The 26,217-nt window shown below is 44.9% G+C and overlaps 1 protein-coding gene across 2 annotated transcripts in view; it reads right to left on the bottom strand.

Moving 5' to 3' along the window:
* mtmr4 (myotubularin related protein 4) overlaps positions 1-26,217 on the bottom strand; it is a 30,861-nt gene that overhangs the window by 3,697 nt on the left and 947 nt on the right. Inside the window, exons 2-18 of one of the 2 annotated variants that reach the window (XM_085797407.1) lie at positions 17,849-17,938; positions 13,186-13,302; positions 11,974-12,003; positions 11,276-11,358; positions 10,151-10,317; positions 9,898-9,994; positions 7,900-8,013; positions 7,144-7,343; positions 6,218-6,346; positions 5,020-5,131; positions 4,638-4,833; positions 4,353-4,538; positions 3,650-3,820; positions 3,194-3,348; positions 901-2,392; positions 638-748; positions 435-523 (exon numbers count right to left, since the gene is read on the bottom strand). In XM_085797407.1, the coding sequence (XP_085653533.1) occupies positions 435-523; positions 638-748; positions 901-2,392; positions 3,194-3,348; positions 3,650-3,820; positions 4,353-4,538; positions 4,638-4,833; positions 5,020-5,131; positions 6,218-6,346; positions 7,144-7,343; positions 7,900-8,013; positions 9,898-9,994; positions 10,151-10,317; positions 11,276-11,358; positions 11,974-12,003; positions 13,186-13,302; positions 17,849-17,938 (3,539 nt within the window). The remainder of the gene's footprint in view (positions 1-434; positions 524-637; positions 749-900; positions 2,393-3,193; positions 3,349-3,649; positions 3,821-4,352; positions 4,539-4,637; positions 4,834-5,019; positions 5,132-6,217; positions 6,347-7,143; positions 7,344-7,899; positions 8,014-9,897; positions 9,995-10,150; positions 10,318-11,275; positions 11,359-11,973; positions 12,004-13,185; positions 13,303-17,848; positions 17,939-26,217) is intronic. The other variant, XM_085797408.1, reaches the window with a different exon arrangement.

The following is a 26,217-nucleotide window of genomic DNA, read 5'->3' as shown; positions in this document are numbered from 1 at the left end:
AAAAAGTGGACCGTGAAAATAATATAGTATCGTGAGTGACAATAACAGTAATCTAAAACTTCACAGTCCCCAAAACAACACTCAGCTGCCTCATGAGCTCTGAGGTCTGGTCGGTAACTGGTCAGCCATGAATCATAAAGAAGATCCACACTGAGACTTTTATAGTTAACAATTTAATCAGGACGTTTTCCTCTTTGAAAACAAATCCAGAAACTTCTCTCAGCAAACTCATGAGGACGAGTGCTGACTGAGTCGTCTCCAACAGTGATTCTCTGCTCCGCAGTCGCTGTGTTTGTGAGCAAACCAAAATAAACTCTTTGATATTTAACAGCCAAGCTGTTTCTGATACCTTCATCTATTTTGAGGATATGTGATGTTTTACTTATGTTGTGTTGTGTGTTTATCAATGCAGGAAAACCACGGTGAAGCCCCACCTGCAGTGGTGACGTCTCTTGGCTATCCAGAACTCACAGTCACAGTTGAAACAATGGGAGGCCATGTGGTCGGGCACCCACCTCGTGACCTACACACAGACACAGACATCACGATCAGAACAGTGTGTGCTCAAAGCCATACAGGTGAGGGGGAGGAAGGACGGAGCGGGTGGAGAGACAGAATCTATTAGAGAGACGCTGACCTCTGTGTCCTTGGGCTCCACTCGGTCCCAGCTGCCCTCAGACAGACGGTCCTCGCTGTGGGTGGACAGAGAATCCTCCTCGTTGCTGTTGTCCGACTCCCGCAGACACGTCTGACACGGAGAGAGAGCAGGGTGAGATCAGAGCAACAGAATATGAGAGGAGAAGACACCTGGAGATTATCATGAGTAAATATTTACTGCAGAAAGGAAAAAGCTGCTGGGACCGGCATTACTGTCAACGCTGAAAACAAAAAAACACTCACAATGTCGTCCTCGTAGTCGATGTCTGGCTCTGAGGGAGGCGTGCCGTACTGTTTACTCTCCAACCTCATCTGCAGCTGTCGCACCTGCTGCCGCAGCACCTCCACCTCCTGCTTGTAACCCGCCTCGATCTGCCGCAGTCGCTGCTGCACGGCGTCCATGGCCACCGGCAGCCCGTCGTCATCGAGGTAGGCCGGGGCTTGGGGCGGCGGCGGGGAGCTGGAAGCGGAGGGCGAGGAGTAGGACACCGGTAGGATCTGGTGGCCTGCGAGGGAGTAGCTGCTGAGGGCGGCGGCGGCGGCGGCGGGGCCACACACGCCGATGTAGCCGGCGCTCCGGGCGGCGGACAGCCATCCGGCCTGCAGCGGGCTGCTGGGACAGCACAGCGCCTCCCTGCGGCAGCACTGGGACCCGTTGGCGAGGGCGAGGCCCTGGGAGCGCAGCAGCTTGCTGGCGAGCCGGCGGCTGTGGTAAGCGTTGGGCTGCAGAGCCCGGGCGCTGCTGCAGGCCGACTGGACCAGACCCTGGACGCTCTCCCAGTGCGAGCCGAGCAGCGACAGGTCGGAGAGCTGGCTCTGGGAGATGAGATGGCGAGCCGCGACCTGGGCGCAGTCTACAGGAGCCGCCGCGACCGTTAGCAGGCGCTCTCTCGCTTTCACTACGTCTGTCCTCATCATGTCCTCTCTGTCCTTCTGAGGTTGAATCTCAGGCGGCTCCTCGTCGTTTAGATTCTGGGTTAGATCCTGGTCGGCGGCGGTGGGGGGCGGGCTGGGTGGAGGCTCCTTCTCATCCGTCAGTGTCTCGGTGGAGTCCTCCATGGGAAGGAGTGATGGGAGCTGCTTCACGGCGAGCAGGGCTGCGGGCTCTGGGAGGCCGTTTGCTTGGCCCTCGTCGTGGCCGTTAAGCAGCAAGGTGGGGGTGGAGGTGGGCGTGGCGGCGGCGGCGGTGGGTTGCGTGCCGTTGCAGGGGAGCGGTAAGCACGGCTCAGATTTATGAGAAGGTGACGTGGTGCCGTCAGCCTCAGTCCTATCGGGGCTCTCGGCCTCGGGCGGAGGCGGCGGCGGGAGTGGAGGGTTCGTGATCTGAGGCAAGGCCTGCTGAAGGACAGGAGCGGGGAAAGGAGTGTGAGTGAGTGCGACGTCCTGCCCGAGCGGGACGGGGGGGAGGGGCAGCGAGGGCAGGGGCTGCGTGGTGAGACAGGGCTCCTCCTCCGGCGCGTCTTCGCAGCTCTCTGCGCCTGGACCGTCCTCTGGGCTGACGGCAGGACTCTGATGATGTGGAGGCTCCTCCCCCTCGCCGTCGTCCAGTCCAGTGTCGGGTGGGAGTTCCTCGGAGCGGTCGGCGGAGGTTTCCTCCATGGCGTGCGAGGGCTCCAGGGCAGAGCGACCCTCCTGGCAGTGCTTATTGAGATTGGGGTCGCTGGATGTACGAGTCAGGGGCATCCCGTTCTCAATAGCAGTCAGCAGGTTGTCCATGGAGCGGGTCTTGGGGAGTCTGGAAATCAGAAGCACATGGGGATTTAAAGCAGAACTAAGCGGAATGTTTGCGTTAATATAAGTCTTAAATAGTTATATCTTCCGACAGCAATCACTTATATAGAGTGTTTGGTCTGAAACACGGGTCTGTCAGTCACTCTGCTCTGCTGTAAACCGAGGAGAAAACTTTCCTTGTATCCTACAACCTTTATCCAATGAGGAGAGAGAATGGCATAAAGGGGCGGTCCTTTCTGTGTGTGCAGCCAAGGGATGCGCGTGAATGTGGTGACGTAGGGACGAGGGTGGGGACTGCTAACTGCATCGGCTGACAGGAAGTTAGCCAAAACGACCGGATCGCTTACTTCTGCTTTAAAAGGTATAATATGTAGGAATTACCCCCATCTAGCGGTGCGGTGGCATATCGGAACGTATTCATCAGTGCCTCCGTCCTTCCTCACACTACACAGTGGTGACAGTTTTAACAGGTGCTACAGTACCTTCGGTTCGGTGTGCCCCCCCTTATGTATTTATAACGACTTGTAACAACTCATTCTAAGGTATGAGAAAGCTTTCATTTGTATGCGGGTGTGATTCGACTTCAGTGAAACATGTATTTATGAAAATACATTTAATTACTCCATGTGCAGCAAAGGCAGTGATGCACTTCTCAGTTTTAGGCTCTAGGGGGCAGTCTGACTCTCTGTAGGAAGTGATATTTGATTTCATACAAATCTCTGCTCAGGGACCAGGAGCAGTAAGTACAGATACCGAGGAACAGATCAGAGGTCGGATTTTTTTTTTGCAGTGAACAACAACTTACCTGTCCAGGGAACGGGAGGTGAGTTCATCTCCTGTGACATTTGGGGGGAGGTAGAGCTCCATAGAATCATCTACAGCGGTGCAGGGGGAGGAGGTGGGCAGGTAAACAGCTGTCCACAGCTGTAACGCCCGAGTGTGGCAGACTGGCTGCAGCACCTGGCAGACAAACAGGTGACGGGGGATGTCAACATATGGTAATGATGGTGCCTATGACTCAGTGGGTGGCTGAGAAAATGGGATAGATTTAATCTCAGGTTTTAAAGCTTTGACCTAAAACACAGTCTGGAGATACCATCCATGGATCTTTAATCATGACACTTATTCTGCAAAGGATCTCAAAGAAAAGTAAGATGAGAGATTTGATATTAATACTTCACTCGCTACTTAAAACCTCCAGCTATTGAAGTGGCTGCTCTACTACAAAGGAAAGAATAACACTGTAAAAACCGGTAGGTACCATGTCGTGACTGGGGATGTAGAGGAAGTTCTGGAAGTTCTTGTTTCCCGTGCGGAGCAGGGACCACACAGAGCAGGTGCGTTTGTAGATGTTCCTTGCTTCCCTCTCGCGGGCGTTGTTGCACAGAAACGTCCCATAAAGACACGAGTACGTGTGCTGCACCAACTTGACCTGGACACATGGAAGACCAAACATTAACATTACACGCATTTATAACAACCCCTTGGTTAGCACTTTGCAAATTCAATACAACAGACGTGAAATTATAGAATTCATAAGCCGTGTCTCAATTCGAATACTTCCATGAGTTCACTGTCATGTAGTGTACTATGTACACTATGTACTTACTTCTGTAGTGCACAAATTTTAACAGTTAGTGTCGTCTCAAACCGAATACTGTCGTTGTGCAATTACTGGAACGAATGATCACAACGGTTGCCAATGACATTGTCTTCTTTTTTGGACGCTATTGTCGCTCGTCAACACATCTACCGGCTTGTTTTGTTTGTAATATAATTATAATATAATTAGGGATCATGAACGCCTTACTTATTTCCGTGACAGCCTGAAATGATGTAAAAAAAAAAAAAAAAAAAAACCTCTATAAAAAGTGAATTTAAAGCGGATTTTTGTAATCACCGCATTGAAAAAAAATCATCATCATAAAGACAGAGAAGTGAAAAGGTGCCGGATGACCACCCACCAGGAAGGCCTCGTTGAACTCAAACAGGCAGGGAAACTGTTTGAGCAGCTGGTGAACACAGTCCAGCCACTGCAGGAAGACGGGACACTGCTCGCTCACGTCGTCAGCGTTCTCCTGGTGGCCACAGCGGTCCCCGAACTTATGGCCGTAGTCCAACCACTCGGTCTCTACCAGCACCTGGAAGCCCTGTGGACGATTGCCGATCAGTACTGAAGGTCAAAGTATCACAGAGCAACCAAAACTATGCTTAAACCTAAAACAATGTGTAAACACCCAAACTCTGACCTCTAATGTTCGGTAGTAGGGGTCCAGCAGGATCTTGGCAAGGGCTACAATTTGGGGAGTGCGGTCCCACCCGTCTGAACAGTGCACCAGGACGGGACGGCCTTCCCTCTCCACCGCTCCACACACCAGGGTGGCGGCCTTCAACATGACTGACAGGTGCTGCAGCCAACGGGTGCTCTCCAGTGCTGAAAGCCAGCTGGAAGCACAAGAGTGGGCTTTTTGTAATATGCAAGTACAAAACTAAATGTGTGTACTTATGTGTGTGTGGCACTACAGCACTGTGGGGTGAAGCCACAAAAGTGTGTTTGCATGTGTGTATGTGTGTGTGTGCAGTGCAAACGAGGGCAGAGCTCAGAAAGAAAGGTCAGACAGATCGACTTACTTTCCTGGATCTGGGATCTGACTGCAGACGGTCCTCAGAGCCTGGAAGCTGTTGCGGATGGCGTGGATGTTGGCCATTCCCATGAACATCACCTCGCAGTTGGGATAGTACTCTAAAAATACACAAACATAACCGGAGTTTGTTGACAGGAATGTTTCAGGCACTTAGGAGATGAAAAAATAAGAAGTTAGTGTTTATTTCATGTGTTTTTTCACTATGTGTTTCATCACTATGATTCCAAACGCTGGCAAAAACACAGTTTGCATTAAAGTTGCTTTTTTTTTTTTTACATGAAAATGGCCTAGATTTTTATTTTATTTTATCCTCTTATAAAGTGAATGTGGCAGATTTCTGAGTCTATTTAGACCCCCACCAAATGTGGAAACTCTAGCCTTTAAAGCAGATATCAGTGGAATGTTTTTGTTAATATAAGTCCTAAATAGTCCTATTTTCCGTCAGCAATCACTTACATGAAGTATTTCAGCCTAAACACGAGTCTCTCCGTCACTCTGCTCTGCTGTAACCCGAGGAGAAAAATTTCCTTGTGGGATACAAGTGTTATCCAATGAGGAGAGAGAACGGCATGAAGGGCTGTGTGTGCAGCCAAGGGATGCGCGTGAATGTGGTGACGTAGCACGAGGACCAATTGATGCCTGACAAGGGCGGGGGCTGCTAACTCATGGTGCGTTCAAGGAAACTCGTACTTTGTGTTTTTCCTTCCTGTGAAGTCATACCAGTTCGATCTGGTACGAGTTCACGGGTCGGAAGTTACGAGTGGCCGTTATAGGGAACTTTCACAGACAACAGGACGGTAAAAACACGAGCTACGGGTTACCTGGAACGCTACCAAGTCGTAGTTGTGACTTGAAGCTGTAACTTACGGTTTCAAAAGCCTGCCTTGAACACAGCATTAGCCGAAACGGCCGTGCCACTGATATCTGCTTTAACTGAAGTTATCTTCTGGTGCATACAAGTCTAATATTTACTCTCTGTTGACCTTTGTTTTTTGGTCTCACTCTCAACCAACGTCCAACATCCAGTGTAACTTTCAACAGCAACAACAATTGTCTGTCTGCTATTCAGTCTGGACAGAGGGTTCAGAGATCTTTTTTAACTGTTTAACTGTAACGTATTGCAGCGAAGGATTAAAATGTGATAATAAATCTGAATGCTTGACTTTTTGAAAGTTCACACTAACCTTCACATTCACAGCCTCCGCCCTTGGCTCTGTTGGCCACCGCAGCGGTGTACGAGCGAGCGTCCAGAATCAGTAGCTTCTGTGGCACAGTGTTGTCGTCGCAGCCGGAGCCGCCTGTCAGTGAGGAGTCTGGAGAGACACAGGTTTGGAGGACAGAGAGGAGATTTTGTTATTGTTATTGTTATGAGAGGATGGCACTGTGTGAATCGAACTGATGGGCACAGGAAGAGAGGGAAAGTGTGAAAGGAGAGAGAGAGAGAGAGTCTGAGACGTGCCAGGGACATGATTAACAGAACATGACTAATTGTAATGACTGAAAGTCAATAACCCATGATGACAGAACTAACATTGTTGCTATTGGTAACAATCACAAATGACCAGCTGTCAGCGGCTTCCACAGAGACGGACAGGTAATTAATTACTCTGAGGGTACGACTGATCAACTCCTCTGTGCACTCACTCGGTGTCGCGCTGTCACTCACTTTCCGGCCCGTTGTTGTGCACTCACTGACAGAATCACTGAGACACGCACTTCACTCTGCAAATCCACTTTGTAATTTCAAACACTGGCATCTCATGTTTTAAAAATAGAAAGTGCAAAAATAAATAAATAATAAAATAGAGTTGTTTTTCAGTTTGTCCCTGGCAGCTGCCCTACTTAAGAACTGTGCAAGTCACATTCATGGAAAGTGGATGGAAAAATGAGTATCAATGTGATTTATACAGCTAAATAACCTGCTTACAATTGTTTTGTTTGGTATTTTACATTTAGCATGAATATCAGTTGACAGACAACAAAATGAATGATTATGTAATGATGGGAATAATCTCCTTTCCTCTGAGTTGTGTGGACATTTTCACAGATAATCAGCCCACTAACCAGACGTCTGACACACACACACACACGAATCAAACGACAGATTTACCAAAGTCACTATCTGAGGAGTCGGGAGCTTCCCCACGTTGCCGGCAGGCTGGCGCTCCACAGGTCCCCTTGGCTCCGGCGTCCATCTGACAAGCTTTGGCGATGGATGTGACCAGGTACTCGTCGTCCGTGTTCCTCCAGCCCCACCAGCTGATCTCGGGCTGGCTGCAGCGGGCGATGACCGCCCCGTTCTTCTGATGCCTGCAATTCAGCGTTGTAGAGTCAATAAGCTTGGAACACAGTGCCACAATCGATCAGAGAATCTCCATCATATCACTCATTCCAAGCAAATGTTAATGTAGCTATCACCTGTAAGAACTGGCTTGTAGACACCCAAAGATGTGAGCACTGATGTTGATATTTTTGTCCAATGTGAATTGTTGTCCAAATGTGTATTATTAACGTGGACACACATCACCTTGTTGTAGTCCAAGTATGTACTATTTATTATGTATGTATTTACGGACAGTTAGTATGTGTCTGTGTCTACCCTATGTGGTACAATATTTTATTCCATTGTTGTTCTTTTTAAAGGTTGCCTTGTACAAACTGGCAAAGGGACAATCGATGAAAACTAGCTTTTTAAGCTAATTCAAGTGCATTTACATGTGTGTTTTTTATACAATGTTTATTAATGTGCAACATTGTCCCTTTCAAATAAACTGAACTGAAACTGAAACAGAGAGAGGACAGGAGGAGACAGGAGAACATTGTGTGTGTGTTGTGTGTTTGTGATGGTGTACCTGTGAAAACCTACCTGTAGACCACCACGGGGATCCTCTTCCAAGATCTAAAGGAAGCCACGCTCTCCAGCTCCTTGTCGGTGATCCAAATTGGGACGAGGAGCTTCTGTGGGTAGCTGGAGCAAAGCCTGTGGACAGGAAGGAAGGGAGACATGATGTTAGAGGAGGAGGAGGAAGATGATGAGACACCATCTATAAATAAAATAATACAGTCAGTCCATTCAGAAGGACTGAGCGAGCGGTGCTTTTGGTGTGCAGCAAACACACATCCTCCAGTCCAGAAACAAGTGTGTTCTGGCTTTCAGGGTCACCGCTGCATCGCTTTGCTCTCAGCGCTCAACAGAAAACAAATCACGATGTGCTACTGCCCAACTCCATCTGTCTCTGGCCTCGTCCTCCTCTCTCATGATGCTCTCGTCAATTTCTCCTCACCTGCTGACTGACTGTCCAAGGAGGGAGGGAGAGGGGAGAGGCAGATTCTGTGTGTGTGTGTGTGTGTGTGTGTGTTTGTGTTTGAGGGGAAAGTGAAACAGTGTGCTGAGTCATGGGCCTCAGCAGGCTGCGGCTTGTTTAATTAGCCAGTTGTCCTGTGTGTCTGTCTCCCTCAGCAGGATGTGCTCTCTTGGGCCCTTCGAGCAGACCGACCTTTTTTCTTTTCTTTTTTTTTGCAGCATTTATCTGCCCAGACAGCAAAGGAGACGAGAAAGTCTGATACTCTGGACACATAGACACAGTACATGCATTATTTCTGCTTGACTGAGTGCTACAATTTTATTTATTTGTCTCCGTGTCTGTGTCTGTGTCTGTATATATGTGTGTGTGTGTGTGTGTGACGGAGAGGTCAGATAAGGCAAAGTCAAGTGCACATGCTGTTGAAGATATTTAAAGGAACAGTCTGCTGGAAATCTATCTTTTGGGTATTAAATATTCATTAAGCCTTCAAAGAGGACCCAGAAAAATTGCAGAGTCATTTTTGGAGCACGGCAGCTGTAGTCGGTTTTGGATTCACGGCAGCTACAATGGAGACGAACGAGAACGAGCTAAATCACATTAGAAATATGTCAACAATGCATCAAAAATGTCACAGAAACTTGTCAAACCACCCGTACACACACACAACATTTCTTTCACCAGTAAATGACTACATAAGCTGCTTGAGCTTCAGAGCTCGGAGGAGATGACACCGCAGTAGTATTTTCAGTTGCTAAGTGACGGCTGGCTTCATCGTACTGATTTTATGGATTAGTGACTGATAAGTGAATCATGCTGCAGAAGTGTTAGAGAGAAGTTTTCTCTGAGTGTTCGGACACATCGTGACACATTTCTGTTGTCGTTACTCTGGGTAACTGCTGGAACGCAACCACGCTGCTGTGAATCAGTGCCAAAGGTTTCACACTGTGAAAAAGGGGATGGATTTAATGAATGCTGTCACTCCTGTTATATTAGCTTTTTTTTCTTTCTTTTTTTTTAAAAATTACATCAAATTTAGGGATAATAATCCTCCATGATTTAGAACTAGGGAGATCTATAATTTTGTCCATAATGGTTCACATTTAGCACCATTAAAAGCATCCTGAATGAGTGATGGCAAATCCTGTTTGCCTTATATTTATCACACTATCAGTTTGATAAGTGCCTTTGATGCTTAGGAGAAGTTCAGTGGATGTAAAGGCTTTTATTTGTGATGGGCATTAGAGATGTCCTGTGTCTGTGTGTTTGGATTTGACCAATATACAGCTGTCAGAATGAAAATTATTTTTGACATCGGAGGATTTTTAAATACTTTAATTACCTTTTTGCTCACACAGCATCATTGCTGCCCTCCCGTCTATTTCCCAGAGGATCTGTACAGTTTAGTTCTTGGCCTACTCTGTCACAGCTCGCAGAAACCTTGTTGATAGTTCATCATTCGTCCTGGCTCTAACCACCGACATGATTCCTGATAAATGTTGTGTTCTATGGCGATCTGCTCAGACAGATGTGTCGTGCAATTTGCAGGTAGTCTGACATACTTGTAGTTGCAGTTTATGTCCGACACTCTCCAGTTGTTCTGCGTGTCGAAGCCCATCCTCTTGACCTCCATTTCCATTCTCTGGCGCACATGATCATCTGCACGCACACACACAGCATGGAGGAAAGGGATTACACAATCTCAATGGCACAACTCTTTTAAACTTATGTTTCAAGTTCATTATTGATTATTATGTGTGTGTGTGTGTGTGTGTGTGTGTGTGTGTGTGTGTGTGTGTGTGTGTGTGTTTGGACCTGGGCGACAGAGATGGACGTGCTGGTCCTCATCGTCGGCGCAGCCGCCCAGACACCACGCATGGTAGGCCAGGGCGAACAGGTCCTCCAGTCTAGACGGGTGAGCGATGGCTCGGTTCAGACGCTTCACCCACTCCTGGCACTGCTTGAACGTTGCAAAGTGGCATCTGTGGTGAAACCCAGTGTGAAGATTAGAAAGAGTAGTGAAATGCAACAAAATAATATCTACTTATAACTTCACGCAGTGGTGTTTGAGAGAAAAAACAAAGGAAAACAAAACAAAACAAAACAAAAAACAGCCTCCTTCAGATGTCCTGTGATTACCCAGCCTTTATACAAGGGAAACAATGTGGCGGCTTAATGATGAGGAACCAAAACGCTGCTGGCACATCTGCTGCTGAGAGTGTGAAAGCTCATAGCAGCAGATGAGAAATTCGAAATATTTTTTTTCCTTTAACTGTTTTATAAACTAAAAACACTGGAATTATATAATTGTATAACTCTAATGGCTCTGGTAACATGTATACATGTTGATCAGCAATTAGTGATAGCTATGACTATCTAGATATAACTAACCTCTTCAAGGCCAGACATAATTGAACAGTTGTATTATTCATTCAAATGAACTATATTTACTGTATTTCTCCAGTTAACAACAGCATTCATCTGTCTGCAGGGTTAAAGGGATAGTTCAACATTTTGGAGTTGTTTTAGAGGTAAATTCATGCAAAACTGCTGATGTGCGTTCCTGTCGGGGGCAGTTTTTCAGCAAACAGTCTCTGCATTTGCTTCGAAAACAAATCTTGTCTCGTAATGTTCCATTATTATCTGATAGTGTGGTGAATGTGCAGGTCACAACTTGTCCATGAGAGCGTTTTGGAGTTGTTGGATTGTGTATTTGATGAGTTTGATGAGGGAAACCAAGAAATTCCATCAGCCTCCATAGCATAGCTCTGAGCAGCTCGCGGCTCTGCTCCACCGTTCTGAAAATAGCTTGCACCGACAATTACTGTAAAGGTAACAAACCTACTGCTATGACTATAGGGATTATGGCCATGGGCCTATTTGCCAAAATGTTGAACTATCCCTTTAATACTGTGTGTGAGCGTGAGCTGCTCCTCTTACCTGACAACTTTGGAGTCTTTGCAGATGATGTGCAGCTGGAACATATCTCTGCTCTCCACACTCTCTATCAGCCGGAGAGGCACCTGTAGGGGGAGACAGAGAGCTGGTGAGATCAGCCTGACGGCCCACTGTCAGGAGCAGAGAGCACATCTGCAGAGGTTACCACCCTCTGGTCCAGTACAGACTGAATCCAGGCTACATATCACAGCTTTAACCTCACTACAGAGCAGAAGAGGGTCTCCTCTGTGCCTAGGCGTCTGTTATGATACCAAGCAACAGCTAGAAACTTGGTGTTGGTCACATGATTTCCTGCGATACTGTGTGCGGACTGATGTGTTAATGAGGGCACAGCCAAGATCTTCAAAATCCCATGCAAATTCATCTGTTGGACAAACCTTGAAGCAACAAGGTGCAGAGGTGCGCTTTGAATAGGAAAACATAAATATTTTAAGCCATATGGTGGAAAACACAGCCTGTTTTTGAGGACTCAGGGTTAAGGAACACACTGCACTACAATCATTTAGCAAGGCGCTTGCACAGAAAATTATTATAATAAAACCAGTCACTACTCGGTTGAATGTATATTACAATTTGCGCTCAGAGCACTGTAATCGTGTAGAGTGAGGAAGAGCTGAATGATTAAGCTGTCTAGACTGTGGCGGAGCGGAGGGTGGCGTTTTTTATCATATGGTACTCACAGATATCTCATTGTCCACACCTGGGTAGGTCTAAAACACAGTGACACCATGGAGCACACAGAGAGAGAGAGAGAGAGAGAAGGAGGGAGGGAAGACAAGACAAGGAGGAGGAAATGGAAAAAGACTTTTTAAACCAAAAAAAAAAAAATTCAGGAGACCAAAAGGAAAAAGATGTGTTAAAAAAAAGGAAAGAAAAAACATCAAAGAGGATGAAAGATAACTGAGTGGATCACGCAGTGTGCTACTTGCAGCACATGACCGAGCCAAATGGAAATCATGGAGAGAAAGACAAACATGGACGGGAGCAAAGGGCAAGAAAACAGCTTAGAAGTAAAGGGGAGTTGGGGGGGGGTTGTGAAGGGGAGGGGTGTGGGTGAGAGGTTGCGGCCTGCTGGCATTCATACAGAGTTCATTCTGTGCCGCCGGGGTCAAGGCAGGACGCTGCCCAGTAGGAAACCAGTTCGATACTCGACTTTTTAAGCTGGTGACGTTTGAACTTGCTGCATAAATCTATCAGACTCCCCTGCGTAAAACTAAGTCAAGGTTAGAGAGGCGTCCTGATCATCCCACAGATCTGCCCTCTTCCCCCCCTCCTCCTCATCCTCTACCTCCTCCTCCTCTAAATCTACAAATCCCTGTCATCTTTTCCACAGGGATTCGGCTTCTGGAATAAATGACAGGGATTTGGGATGAAGGAGGAATTTCGCTGCCAGTGAATGCAAACAATTGGCCTGTTTGTGTTTGAGCAGGGGGCCTGACGTCAGCAGGAGTGAGCTGGTGGACATCAGTGCCAGTGGGGGGTGGGGGGTGGGGGCTTTTGGAGCAGAGATGTCAGATTAAAACCTCTCCTGCCTGAAGATCAGAGGGGGCCGCCCCGCCACTCCGGTGGTGGCTCAAACCTCGGGACAAACAACTTCACGCCAACTGCTCTGGGATGTGACTAAAACCACTTTTTATGTGTGCCTTGTGTAAAATACTTGCAGGTTTATTTGCCTTGTTAGCCCAATTATATGTTTATAAACTTTATATGGGGGAAAGGGAAAAAGCTCGAGTGTGTCCAAAAGAAGAAAAAAAAAGTTATAACCTCTTCTCTCCTCCTATTGGCTTCTGTCGTGGCGTGGCATGGCAGCGGTAGTGACACTGGTGCCATCTGGACCAAAGTGAAAATTTTGTGGTTCTGCTGTGTGTTTATTGTCTGTGACGTGCACTCACGTTGATGACAGAGTCCTTGAACTTGATGTGGAGCCTGTAGTTAGAGATGGCAATGATGGCTTCATCGGCACGGCCAAGATATTCCACCCCTTCCCCCTGAAGAACTGGGAACGGCACCTGTACGGACACAAGCAACCAAATGTTTTAGTTAGCGCTGTAAAAACATTACACCGACACCTGTTTATAGTCAGGCTTTATTATGTCTGCTGAGTGGACAATCATAACAACCGTATCCTTTTTTTTTTTTTTTTTTAAAGCTGTGCTCAGTGTTGTCCAAGCTGGTTATGATTATGATGAGATCTACAAAACTCCACATTAGCTCCACATAGCTCCCTCCGGCTTCACTCGGGCACAATGGTTTCTACTAACATGCTGCTGTTTGTTTAGCAGCTAGGCTACAGTTTATAAGACGTGTGTGTTTGTACAAAACTTCATGACAATCGACTCAAAAGCTGTTGAGAGATCTCACTTAAATCCCAAATATCCACATCGCTGTGGTGAAAGATCAAAGGTCAGTAGGACACATCCATCAATATCGGCACAAAATCTTGTGTAAATCCTTAGAGTAGGTGCTGATATGTAAAAACTTTGACCTACTTGTTGAGGCATAAAAAAAACACCATCTGGATCAAAGTGGTAGGTAGACACTGTCTCCTTTTAGCCACACTGCTAAAACAGCTAAAACACTTAACTAAATCAACAGATTAGCACTGAAATGCTTGGTGAGACTTCAAATAATAACATTGAGCTCAGCGTTTGAGACTACGTTTTATTTAGGTACGGATCAGTAGAGCTGCTTTGTTGTGAGACTTTAACACTGATTCATTTTTAAACTACTATTCAACAGAAAAAGGTTTTTACTAAAAGTATAAAAAGCACAACAACAGCAAGAGCTGAAAGGAGAAAAAGCGGAAATGAGAAAAAGTCTGTGCATGTGTTACTGTCCAATTAGTACATAATGCTTTTACAGAAGGACCTTTGTGAGTGCAGAGTGCTTGTTGGTGAGGCTGAATGAGCAGGCAGGAGACAGGAGGCAGGACGGGGAGGGAGACAGTCTCCATGGTGCTGACGGTACAGTGAGGGATCCCAAACTGTCCATTAATGGTCTTACTTGGACCCATTTTATTAGAGACACAGCCAAGCCTGGGCTTTTGGCTGCAACGAGACCACTACATTAAGATAATTGGTTCCCAACAAAGGTTAAAAGAATGCATTTTTCAATTCATTCTGCGGCAGGGCATTAGTTTTAAAAAAAGGCGACTGCGGTGGGAGAAAGACAAACAGCTCCGTTTGCCAGCATCCGAGTGTTCTCACATAAAAACTATAAGATGTTCGACTTATTTCAGAGCCGTCAGTTTCTCACTGAACACTCTGGACTCTCAGCTCTGAGTTACGGCGATGTTGACTTTTCATTTTTAATCACCTCGCATAAAATATTTCTCCTGGACGACGTGAAGCAGTAAAGCCAGTTTCGAGATATATTAATGCTCAGACAGCGCTCCCTCCCGTCTGACAAAAAGAGGATTGTGTTATGCCCATTCACTTCCCACTTGGGTGACCTCCTCACACTCCGGTTTCTCTTAGTCATCACTGCTGCTGTTACTTCTGGCTGCTAAAAAACATAGTCATAATCACCGGGGACCGCGAATTATGACCCAGCTCTCGTTGTTTAGGTGCTGGTAGTGAGGACAACAGTGTTGCTTAGAGACAACATTACCTCATCCTGCATTAGCATGCACTGCTGAGTCACACCGAGGAGGACCCAGTGGTGCATGTTAAAAGAGGACATGCAGCCAGGCAGATGGGGGATTATGGTGAGATGTCAGCAAATCAGGCTCACTTGAAACAACATTAGCCAACATGGTTAAAAAGCACAGCCTTGGTAATGCAAGGTCCACAAGCTGGATGTGACCCATGGACCGATTAACACAAGACAACATCGAAGAAGAAATATATTAAAAATAACTGCTTGTTTTTAGGGAATATTATCATTTGACAAGAGGTTATAAACTGACAGTACATTAGCATCCATGACATTTGATCCAGAGAGCTTATGTTAAAAAAAAACAAAACAAAAAAAACCCTGACATGTATCACTGCACCTGCTGTTGTTGCTCATCTATAACTGAAAATGTGTACGTGAGCCCGGTCGGGAGGCTTGATGAGGGAAAGAGTACAGCTTAAGCTGGGAAATGGAGCACGTAGTATCTGCACTCAGACGCCATCGGAGCCAAATATAGGCAACGGTCCCCTTGGCGCCCTGCACTAGGACTTCTAAAAAGCAGAATATTTAAAATGCTATGGCTGGCTGTAATTCAGACTGGTAAAAAAAAAAGAAAAAGAAAAAGGTGAAAACTGAAGCTGTTGCAACTGAAATAAAATGATGTAGATGTAGAGCTACAGTCTAAAAAAAAGGAGGGAAAAAAATTTGAAAAGCATTATCAGAAGCATTTTTGAATTTGTCATGAGTCAGGGAATGCAGCCAGTTAGCATTTAGCGCTGTTGCCTGAGCAGCAGCTGAAATGTGAACGTGCAGCTAGTGAGCTGTGTGAGCTGCTCTGCTGGGGAACAGACCCAACGTGTCCTGCTTAGAGTGCCATAGTTAACGTGCTGTTCAGACTGGGAGCTGCATTAAACAAGCTGTGCTCCAAAAGTAGGTGCATGAGTCACCGGCAGCAAATGCAGCAGAAGATACTGTGTCACGTTTCCTCTATGAAGCCTTCAGCATCAGAATTATAGAAAAAAAAAGGAGGAAGGGAGGGGAAAAGAGAGAGAGAGGGAGCGCTGAAAGACCCGTGAATAACACTCTCTGACTTGTGAGTCGTGACTTCCGCTTGGAGCAGCCTGTCTGCGAGGACGAGCACGTGTGCAAAAATGCACACACTCACAACTCCAAGCATGCACCGCGGCTCGCATGCACACACGCACAGCGGCGGCGGGGTATTAAATATGGTGGGGAATGCCTACAATTTGCCTGCAGGAGAGCTGAGCTAAGAGACATCAGCTGTCAGTGAAACTATGAGGCTGCACAAAGAGGAAAATACAAAAAGCAGAGACATAATTGTGTGACAGGATGTGTGTGAATGCAGGGGGAGGGGGGACGTGAACGACTGCAGAAGCTGAAAATGCAGCAAGGTGACTAAAATGAGAGCAAGTCTGACGTCCCCTCTGGCTCCTCATCTTAAGATTCAGCCTCAAAAAACTTTGTTACACAACATGTTACACGTCCACTCCAGTCTTCACACACTGCTACTCAGGAAACAGAGTCCTTTTTCAACAAATTATAATATCTAAATTGATAATAAGAATAAGAATCATCCAGAACACTTGTAAATAGGCTGCTGCACCCTGCAGTTCACTGCAGCCCGAGTGGAAACATGGTCCAATTGAAAACCACAAAACAGAAACAACAGATAGCGACCCCGGGCTGAGAAAAACCCTCCTCCCTCCACTTTTCCTTTGTCTAGTTCTCCAGACACATGATGCTCGGCTCCATTAAGCATCAGACAGACACACCATGGAGGGCACAGTGCAAGTTGCCCATCACTATTTTGCTGGTGGCATCTTAACTGTGGAAGAGACTTTACAAATCTCTCTCACTTCACTGGTTTAAATGCTATTAGCTGCCCCGTTCTTTTATCTGCTGCAGCGACTTCTTATTTTAGTGGAGCAGCGTTGGATATTGTGTTTCCTCCATACTTCTCAAACAGAAACAAACCTCTCAAGTTAATGTTTTGTTTTACTTAGCAAAATTCTTTAAGGCGCTGAGTAATGGTGTAATTTCTGAGGCAGATAACGTGTAAATAATGACATAAAACAGGGTTTCCAACTCTTTCCAACTTTCTGATACAGAGCCAGTCATGTTGTATGGGTGATACTGTTTATGGTCAACCAATGCAGTTTGGTGTTCGTAGGACATGTAGAGTAATGTTTACATATCAAACATATGAGAAACTAACATTTTCATATCAAAGTGCACATGAAATCTAGATGTAATCTGGTTTATTTTCGTTTCCTTGGTTTAAATAGCAAAAAATAAGTATAACACACTGGTCGACTGGAGAATACCGTCAATACAGGACAGTTTTGTTGCTGTTCATTAATGTAACATGCTGCTTATTATTTTTCTGCCACATGTGTAAAAACCTCTGCTACCACAGATAGTGAAAGGTGATGAATCATACTGTACTTTCGGTCTTTACTGTACTGTATATACTGTACTGTCCACACTAAAGCTTTGTGCACATTCCCAACTTCCTGTTTTCTCCTAGGTCATGTCATTGCCTTGAATCTCACTGTAGGGGATTGAGTCAAAATCTATCAGTTTCTTTTAGAGGAGTGCTAGTCTTATCTGTACAGAGCGTGGGTGGCAGCTGCTTTCAAATGCAAATATTTGGTTATCCACCAAATTGGCAAATTATTTTTTTTCCATATTGAACACAGATAAAAATAAAAGCATGGCAGAACGATGACGAGAATTTGTTCCTCTGGCCTCGGGTCGGCTCCGTCTGGGTGTTTCACAGCAACGCTTCAACTCTGCACATGCTCCAACATGAGGTCATATCTGGAAGTTGTCTTGGCTTGATTGGTTGATGTTGGGGCAGCTGGAGATTGGGTCTATTGCTGGAGTTTTTTAAGGGATGATGAGGACTATTCATCTCACCTGAAGGCTTTCATCCTCCTTCACCAGTTCCTTCTGGGGGAACAGGTCCTTGGCCTTGATGTACTCCAGACTGGGAGGCCCCTCTTCACCCTGTCACACACAGACACAACGCAGAGGTCGTCAGATAAATACTTCTGACATATTGAGCTAGTACAGTTTAGTGACAGCAATGTCAGACCACAAAGAAGAGCATTAACGTCAAATGCAAAGGTCACACTCTGTGTTCCGTATTGAGCATTTATCAGTGTGGCAGGATGCACGCCAGGTGAAATTTCACAACCCTCACCGACATCTAACTCATCACGTAGCAGATTAAATATTGACCACAGGAGATCCGAAAATTCGCTTTTTAATAGGCACACAACCTTGTGCTGGGTCAATGAGGCAATCTATCTTAAATGTTTGCCGTCTGATCCCGACCAGCATAATGCACCGATTGATCGATAACGATGCTGTAGGAAGAATAAGACTTTTATGCATGTTTTATGTTTGCTTTGGCTCAGTGCCGGTTGTTATTGCAGAGGCAAATGATAGACAGAAGTGGGCAGCAGATACCAAAAACCTAGACTTTGTCACTGGGTGTTGAGCAAACAATGATGCTGGGTCTTGGTTAAGTATTTCAGACAAACATGAACGAGGCGCTGCCATTGAGAGAGACTTTGGATACCCTGTAACCAAATACAAACTAATTCAATGTGACGTTTCTACGGCGGCCCGGCTGATAAATTCATGCAAATGGAGCCTTATCAAGTGCACACCTGTTATAAGGGGAGGTTGACTAAAATTAGACCGCAACACCTCAAGAAGCAGCGCGGGGAAGAATGAGAGAGGAACAAAGGGGGCAGTCGACCCTGTCCTTGCAGCTTATGTGTCAGCGTCCTCTCCTACTGAGCAAACACTTACATCAGGTCATACTTCAATCACTAAAGAGAGAGAGAGGAGGGCAAAACGTAATCATATGATGAAAGTGGAGGACATGCACATGCCCTTTCCTCTCTGTAAAAAAAAAAGAAAAAATCCCCTCCATTTACATGTATATCAGTATCCTGATTTTGAGTGTTGTTCTTGTTCGGCTGGTATTTGAGATGTGATTAATAAAAAAAAGGGAACAGCTGCTTCCTGTATATTCAATATGTGACTTTTAACATTATCCAGATTTCTGATCGCCTGATACGACAAGAGCAGGCACGTCCTCCACTCCTCCAACCTCCAGCCCGTCTCTGTTATTTCTGCTGCAACTGAGTCACCTCAGCGGTTCGGGGACGAATCCACTTTGGTTTCTGGCAGACTGAACGCAGCTACCTTTAACTGCTCTGCAGGGTCTGGCCTCTCCAGCTGAACGTGGACGTATGTTGATGCCGCCTCTTCATGAAAACAGATGCTGAGCCCTGAAGCGGCACCAGAAGGAGGCAGAATGAATTTCAGCTGGGGTTCATTTCAGTGGACACAAATACACTGATTTTGGGCTGGGTCTCTTTTCTGAGTCCCAGGACAAAGGACATGTCACATATTTTAGCGGGAAACTCCCTGATGTCCGACCATGCAGACCTCCCGCCATGTTTACAATCATTACATCTGTCATCCAAAGGTCCAAGCTGGCGATTAAACCTCATAATAAGCATACCACCCATTGAGCTGACTGGGAACAGATGGAGGTAGTGTCCCTGCAGTGACAACCCATTTCCTACAAGTAACCGACATCTCACGATTTCTAGAGCATCATAAGAAAATGACAGCCACAGCAACATTCATCAGCTTCCCTGACAAACATTTTGACAGACTCTGGATCAGTGCATATCTAGGCTCAGCAAAATGCTCCCTGACACGTCAGATGCGCATTTAAATGAGAAGGAAGAGAAAACAGTGTTACTTCTCATCATAATTTGTTAAAAGTTTACCAATTTCAAATGAAAAAATGTTGAAAAATGTACGAGTTCAGCTTCTGGCGACAAAGATGAAACTGTTTCTGCGCCTTCAAACCTTTTGAATTAGACTTTTTGCTTTTGTCATTTGGTTTTTTGGTCTTCTATATTTGGATATTCAGAGGGTCGGTCAGACAAAACAAGGTGCCAGGGAGATGCCAGGGAGATGCCATATTGGGCTCCAGCAAAACTAAAAGGTCATGATATTATAGACAAAAGAATCAATCATGAAATTTATTAGCAGATTAGTTGATAATGAAGATAATTATCGGCTGTAGGTCTAAGACCCAGCGAGGTACAGATCCAAATCCTAGAGTCGGCTGGATGGAGGATTGTTCCCTGCTGCTGCCTTTGTATTGATGGCTTGTTCTGGGCATGGGAAGTTTGTGTGTGGGAAAGATTAACACAGTAAATCACTTCACAAATCCAGGCTACCTGCTACTTCTTCACCATAAATTGTTTCACCACTGAGCGCACAACCATCTCTCACTGTGAAGTGTTGCATTTACCGCGGAACCGGTTGTGTATTTCTGAGAAGAAAATACTCCACTCAACATTAAAGTGCCTAAACTTCAGGCAGCTGAACTAGTCTGAACTTCTCCAAAATCCCTCGGCCACTGCAACGCCACTAATCTCTTGACCTGCGACCTGAGGCTGCCTTCGGCGACAGGCTGGTGAGACAGCTGTGCATCATCCATTTTACTGATTTTCACCTGAGAATGGGCGGACCATGACAGCGGCCATCAGTCAGAGGTACCGCTGTGAGCGCTGGGTCATTATAGTTTGATCTAACACGCTGTTGCCGGGCAGTCTGAAGCGCCACCATCCTCCTCTGTCCCTCCAGGCACAGACCCGCTGGCTCTCTTTGAGGGAATAAAGTTTATTGTGGTGTGTCAGACAGCAGCAATAAAGTACCTCAGAAACTCTCGTTATAAAGCTTCACACTTTAAGATTCAATGTCAATCAGAGGAGAGGAGCTCAATACTCAGTAAAACACACACAGATCTCCGTGACTTCAGAAGACATTGACTTACAGTCTTTACCTTTGTACCTACAGCCATCAGACTGGACAACAGTGCCTGAAACACACACACACACACACACACACACACACACACACACACACACACACACACACACACACACACACACACACACACACACACACACACAGGTCCCAGCTCTTTAACAACACATAAGATTTTTAAAAATCTTTTATGCTTATTATATTTATTGTTATTATCGTACATAAGAACACTGATACTGCAACCTTTTTGTGTGTCTTGTTTTGTATCTTGTGTTGTATCTGCAGTACTTGGGGGATTAATAGAGTCCATTTCTATTCTATTCTATTCCGTTCCGTTCTGCCTGGAGACTACTTTAACTTTAACCATAACTACCTGCACAACTTTAACTTCAACCACTTCCTATACTTCAGAATTTGAATATGTGGACTTGACTTTAATCCTAAAATGAAAACCATGCGTCCAAACGTGTAAACAGAATTAGGTTCCACAACATGAGTAATACCTGGGCTACACACACACACACACACATATCAATAATCCATCCCCTCTTTTGTTCCAATACATCTGGCGCTGCTCTACCTGCTAGATACTTGGCATTGTTACCTCAGTTCTCTCTTGGAGCTGTCCTGACGTTGCGCTCCACAGAGGCCTGCTAGAACACGGTGTACTCTCAAGGCAAAGAAAACAACAACAAAAAAACAGCTGAATTAAAGTTGTGTAGATGTCGTACTGCCCCATAACACTATACATGCCAACGTTGTCGGCGTTGATCATGAAAACATCACAAGAGAAGATGCTCCCTGTTGTTTGGCTGCCAGGCAGCTGCGATAGACAACACAAAGGACTGAACGTGTCAGGTAAAGTATAACGTGGCCTGGGCTCCATTGCTGCACAGGCAGCGTTAGGAGGAAGCTCTCCTGCAGACAACTTTGATATTTCATCTACGCAAGTGCCTTCTTGCTTAAAAACAGGACCTAAAAGTCTGTCATTACATTGGCAAACAAACACAAGCAGAGAGGCACTTCAGTCTTCTGGTTTTTTTTGGTCCATTGCATGGTGTCCAGACAATCAGCTTACAGAAGATTAAAGCATAAGAGAAATGCTCTCACTTCCTACCGACTCACAAAGATGGAGCACAGCTTGTCCTGTGCCAAACACGTTTTTGCTTTGTCACTGCTGTGAGCCTGCACACCCTCCCCCACCTTTGTCCAACGAGCAATCAAAAAGCAGGAGCTGACAGACATGCGCACATGTACGCATCGCCTCCGTGCATCTATCAAATATAAATGTCAGGGGTTGATAGCACATGTAATATCTTGATAACGTGTGTTATTGCCATATCAGCCAGCAGCTGAGTGGATAGCTCTAATGTAGCTGATTGAAGTGTGTGTGTGTGGTGAGAAACATGCAGAGCTCATTTACACTACACTACACGACAAAGTTTTAATCGTTTTAGTGGAAGCACGTTTGAACGACTTGTGTCCAGGGGGAAAAAACCCCCCAACTATTTCCAGGAATTTCTGCATGTGTGTGAATGGAGGAACGAGCAAAACTGACAGCGTGAAGGTAGAAAAGGTAGAGAGAGATTGAAAAAGACACTGGCACAGTATTCATGAATAAGTGTCTGGTTGTCATGGATACGACCACCTCTTTTTAGAGCCCGAGTCCCTCTCTCTCTCTCTCTCTCTTTCTCTCTCGCTAAAGCTTTGGGAAACAATTTGCTGTCCTTACTCACCAGATTATTTACTTAATCTGACCGTGGCTTTGTCCTAGAGTTGTGCAGATTAGAGAATCACTACACGATGCAAAGGTGACCTCCTGAATATGTGGGCTACATCCCATCCACTCGTGTGTCCGGTAGTTATACTTGCTGTTTATATGACATATTAAATACAGCAAAAACACAGGTTAGGATATTGTCTAAATCACAAAAGAACAAATAAATGAGGCGGCACAGAGTAGGAAAACTACAATGGCAGATGGAAGAAGAGGAAGCAAGGACAAGGCAGAGTGAAGGTCACCAAATATGATAATAAGAACAACAACAACCAAAACAAAGATTTTCTCCGCTGAGAGTTCAGTCTAAGCAATTGGTAAAGATCAACGATGGCAGAGTGTGACGAATCTCTTTTAATGCATCTCTCCGTCGCTGCCCTCTCTCCAACTTAATATTTAATAAACCACCGTCTTCTAAATGATCAGTCCAATTTTAGGCCTATGACACGCTGCGCTCCAACATCCAACAGGAAACTAAGGCTTTCTATCACTAAGCAGAAGTTGTGTAAAAGTTTAAAGGAATAGTTCACCAAAAAATGAAATTCAGTCATTGTTGACTCACCCTCATGCTGATGAATACTCCGCATCTAGAGACCCGGGAGGCCGGTTCGTAGTCCAACGGAAACTTTATGTGAGAGTAATAGGGCACAAACAGTTCCATAAAACTACACAAAAACCTTGAAATATTCCTCTACACCGCTCGTCCACGGCAGTCCATCTGCAAAGTGTCCTGAAGGGATATAGTCCAGAGTTTACCCGAAACGATGTAATTAAGGTAAGTTCGGTCACGTCTGCGTGAAACGTGTGAATGCGAGAGCGCGCACCAGGCAACTTCAATACAGGACTGTTTAGGCTGTAAAAATGTCCTAAATTACGTAGTTTTGAGTAAACTCTGGACTATATCCCTTCAAGACACTTGGATTGCAGCGGACGAGCAGTGTGGAGGAATATTACAATCACTTTGTGTAGTTTTATGGACGCTTTTGTGTCGGACCCTATTACTCTCATATAAAGTTTTTGTTGGACTACGAACCGGCCTCCTGGGTCTCCAGATGCACTTTGAAGAATAAAAACTACTCCTCAGCATGAGGGTGAGTCAATAATGACTGAATTTTCTTTTGTCTTTTGGTGAACTATTCCTTTAAGCTACAAAGTTGAAGTTAACTCTCAGGACTGTGCCGGTTCCTCAACAACAAAAACATACACAAACATTAGAGGGTGCCACTGGTAACAAGAGAGATTCTCACATCATTAGGATGTAAAGAAAATAGATTAAACAGCAGAAGGAAACTCAAGCTGTGGATGTGACAAAACACAAAGTGCTAGCTAAGCAACACTCAACTCAACACTTTTCTTCTCAATTAAAAAAAAAAAAATCCATCCTGCTCTGTGTCATTTTGCTGCCTCTAGTCCTTTGTCAGGATGCTGTGGTCATGACGACTTCCTAAACGTCACAACACACCGACCGTCACCTGCTGTGTCCTTTTTTTTTCTCTTTCTTTCCACATCTGTCACTGACTTGGGTGTCGTGCAGAGCGATGATGAGGCCCGACACCAGACTGTTCACAGGTACAGATCAGATGAGGGTGCAATAAGGTAAACAGCCTGAAGCACATGCCCCCTCCCAAAAAAAAAAAAAGAAGAAAAGCTTTTGGCTGTACTTACACTCTTGATTCGTTTAGCTGGTGGGTATAATAGAATCTGAGTCATGGAAAAATCTTAACCAATTCAATTAAGCTTTTTATGGCTCCATTTAGTGCAGACAACATATCACAGAGGCAGATAAACATGATATATTGGAACAGCAACAGAGGGTGGGTTTTTTTTCTCCCCGCAGCTGAAACACAACAATAGCGCCGCCGCCGTTGATGATGATGATGAAAAGTTGGCAGAGTCGTGCGGCTCTCTCTTCCACATGAGGAGACTGACAGGGGCTGTGATCCACTGAAGTAACACAGGACCTCCTGGATACTAAATTATACAGACACTGACGCAGGAGAGGAACTGCTGACTCAGCTGCACTACAGACGTATTAAAGAGAGATCATAAATTGTGTAGCGCCTGGTCACAACGTCAATGTCTGCTCACAAAGAAAAGCAAAAAAAAAACAAAAAAGCAGCTGCTCGTTTCACTCTCCCTGATCGCTCAGATAACTTGACAATGCTTTCTCTGGAAGAGCTAGTGATGGAAATTACATTAGAGCCGTCTCAATATTATTACATCCATTGTTGCTGACAATTTTAGCATTACACACAAAGCATTTCTCAGTCAAATGTCATCTATACATAGTATGTCAAACCATGAATCTGCACTCTGCCTGTTGCACAGCTGACATTAACTCTTCATGGTTCAGCTTTTGGTCATCTTTTTTAAACCGATTTCTGCTGCCTAATACTATTGTCAGATCGTTTTAATTGTGTAGTTATTATTCTTTATCCTAGGCCTGCGAGATATGAGCAAAATGTGCGATGACACTGTTCAATATTGTGATGACGATATGACTTGCGATTAATAAGCAAATTGCATATTAACTATACAGTACCTGAGTCTTTCTATGTTAATAGGTACCGTTCAGTGTATGCTAATAGATACACTGAATGGAATAACAGAAAAATATTGAACATACTTTATTTGAACAAATTGAACATGAATAATCAATCCCTTAAATAAAATGTTAATTTAACCCTCTCCTGCCGCCTCTCCTATACTGATCTCATTATAGGCAACCTTTTGTGATGTGTTTTTATCGTGCATGTTCATATCGCGATTACGATTAATCGGTCAGCCCTAATATTAGTTTTTTTGGAAACAAACTTTTGGAAGAAAAATATTGCAATACATCACCTTACCCTTGTGAAAGAGGTCTTGATCTCAATGGGTCTTTTATCTGGTTAAATAAAGGTTAAATTAAAATGAAAATAAAACTTACTGTTACCCAATATGTTATCATATCATATCGTCACCCTCCTCCTGGGTATCGTATTGTATCGCCAGATTCTTGCAGATAAACAGCCCCATTAGAATCAGAGCTAATAAGCAAATCTTAACATGATAAAATAATAAACTGAAACAATGAACCTGGTAAACTATAACATGTTAGCAGCATTTGTCACTGTGAGACATTAGCATTTAGCACAAAATACAGTGGCAGGGCCTTCAGGATGGCTCTACAGTCATCGTCTTGTTATGAAAAACACTGGTATCTGTTTGCTTAGATCTGTTTCATACATTTTTACATATTGTATCCACTACCCTGGATTTAATTTCAGTCTAACAACACATTATTTGAGTGTGTATTTTGAACCATAAGAAAATTTGACACAGTTACCAGGTGCTGGTTTTGTCAGGCTCAGAAAAATGCAGGACAGAGCTACTGTGTCTGTGCTGTTTTTACAAAGTTTGGAAGGGGGAACATGGATCAATACTGAGGACGAGAAAGACAGATGACTGTGGGCCGTTAAAATTTAAAGGAGACTCGCTGAAAGTTGGTAAATAAATGGGCCCGGACAAATCGGACATCACTGAAAGGTCAGTCCGTCACTTGTGAATTATCAGTTTGATTTGACCCAAAAAGGTGCGAGACTGAGACCAACTTGTCTTGTTCCTAAGCCGACAACAACCTTTCCACCATCATCATCATCAT

Source organism: Trachurus japonicus, chromosome 14 (assembly GCF_045865225.1).
Source record: "Trachurus japonicus isolate A0001 chromosome 14, Traja_1.0".
Taxonomy (NCBI): domain Eukaryota; kingdom Metazoa; phylum Chordata; class Actinopteri; order Carangiformes; family Carangidae; genus Trachurus; species Trachurus japonicus.
Note: the sequence above shows the minus strand (reverse complement) of the source record. Positions and strands in the feature narration are given on the sequence as shown.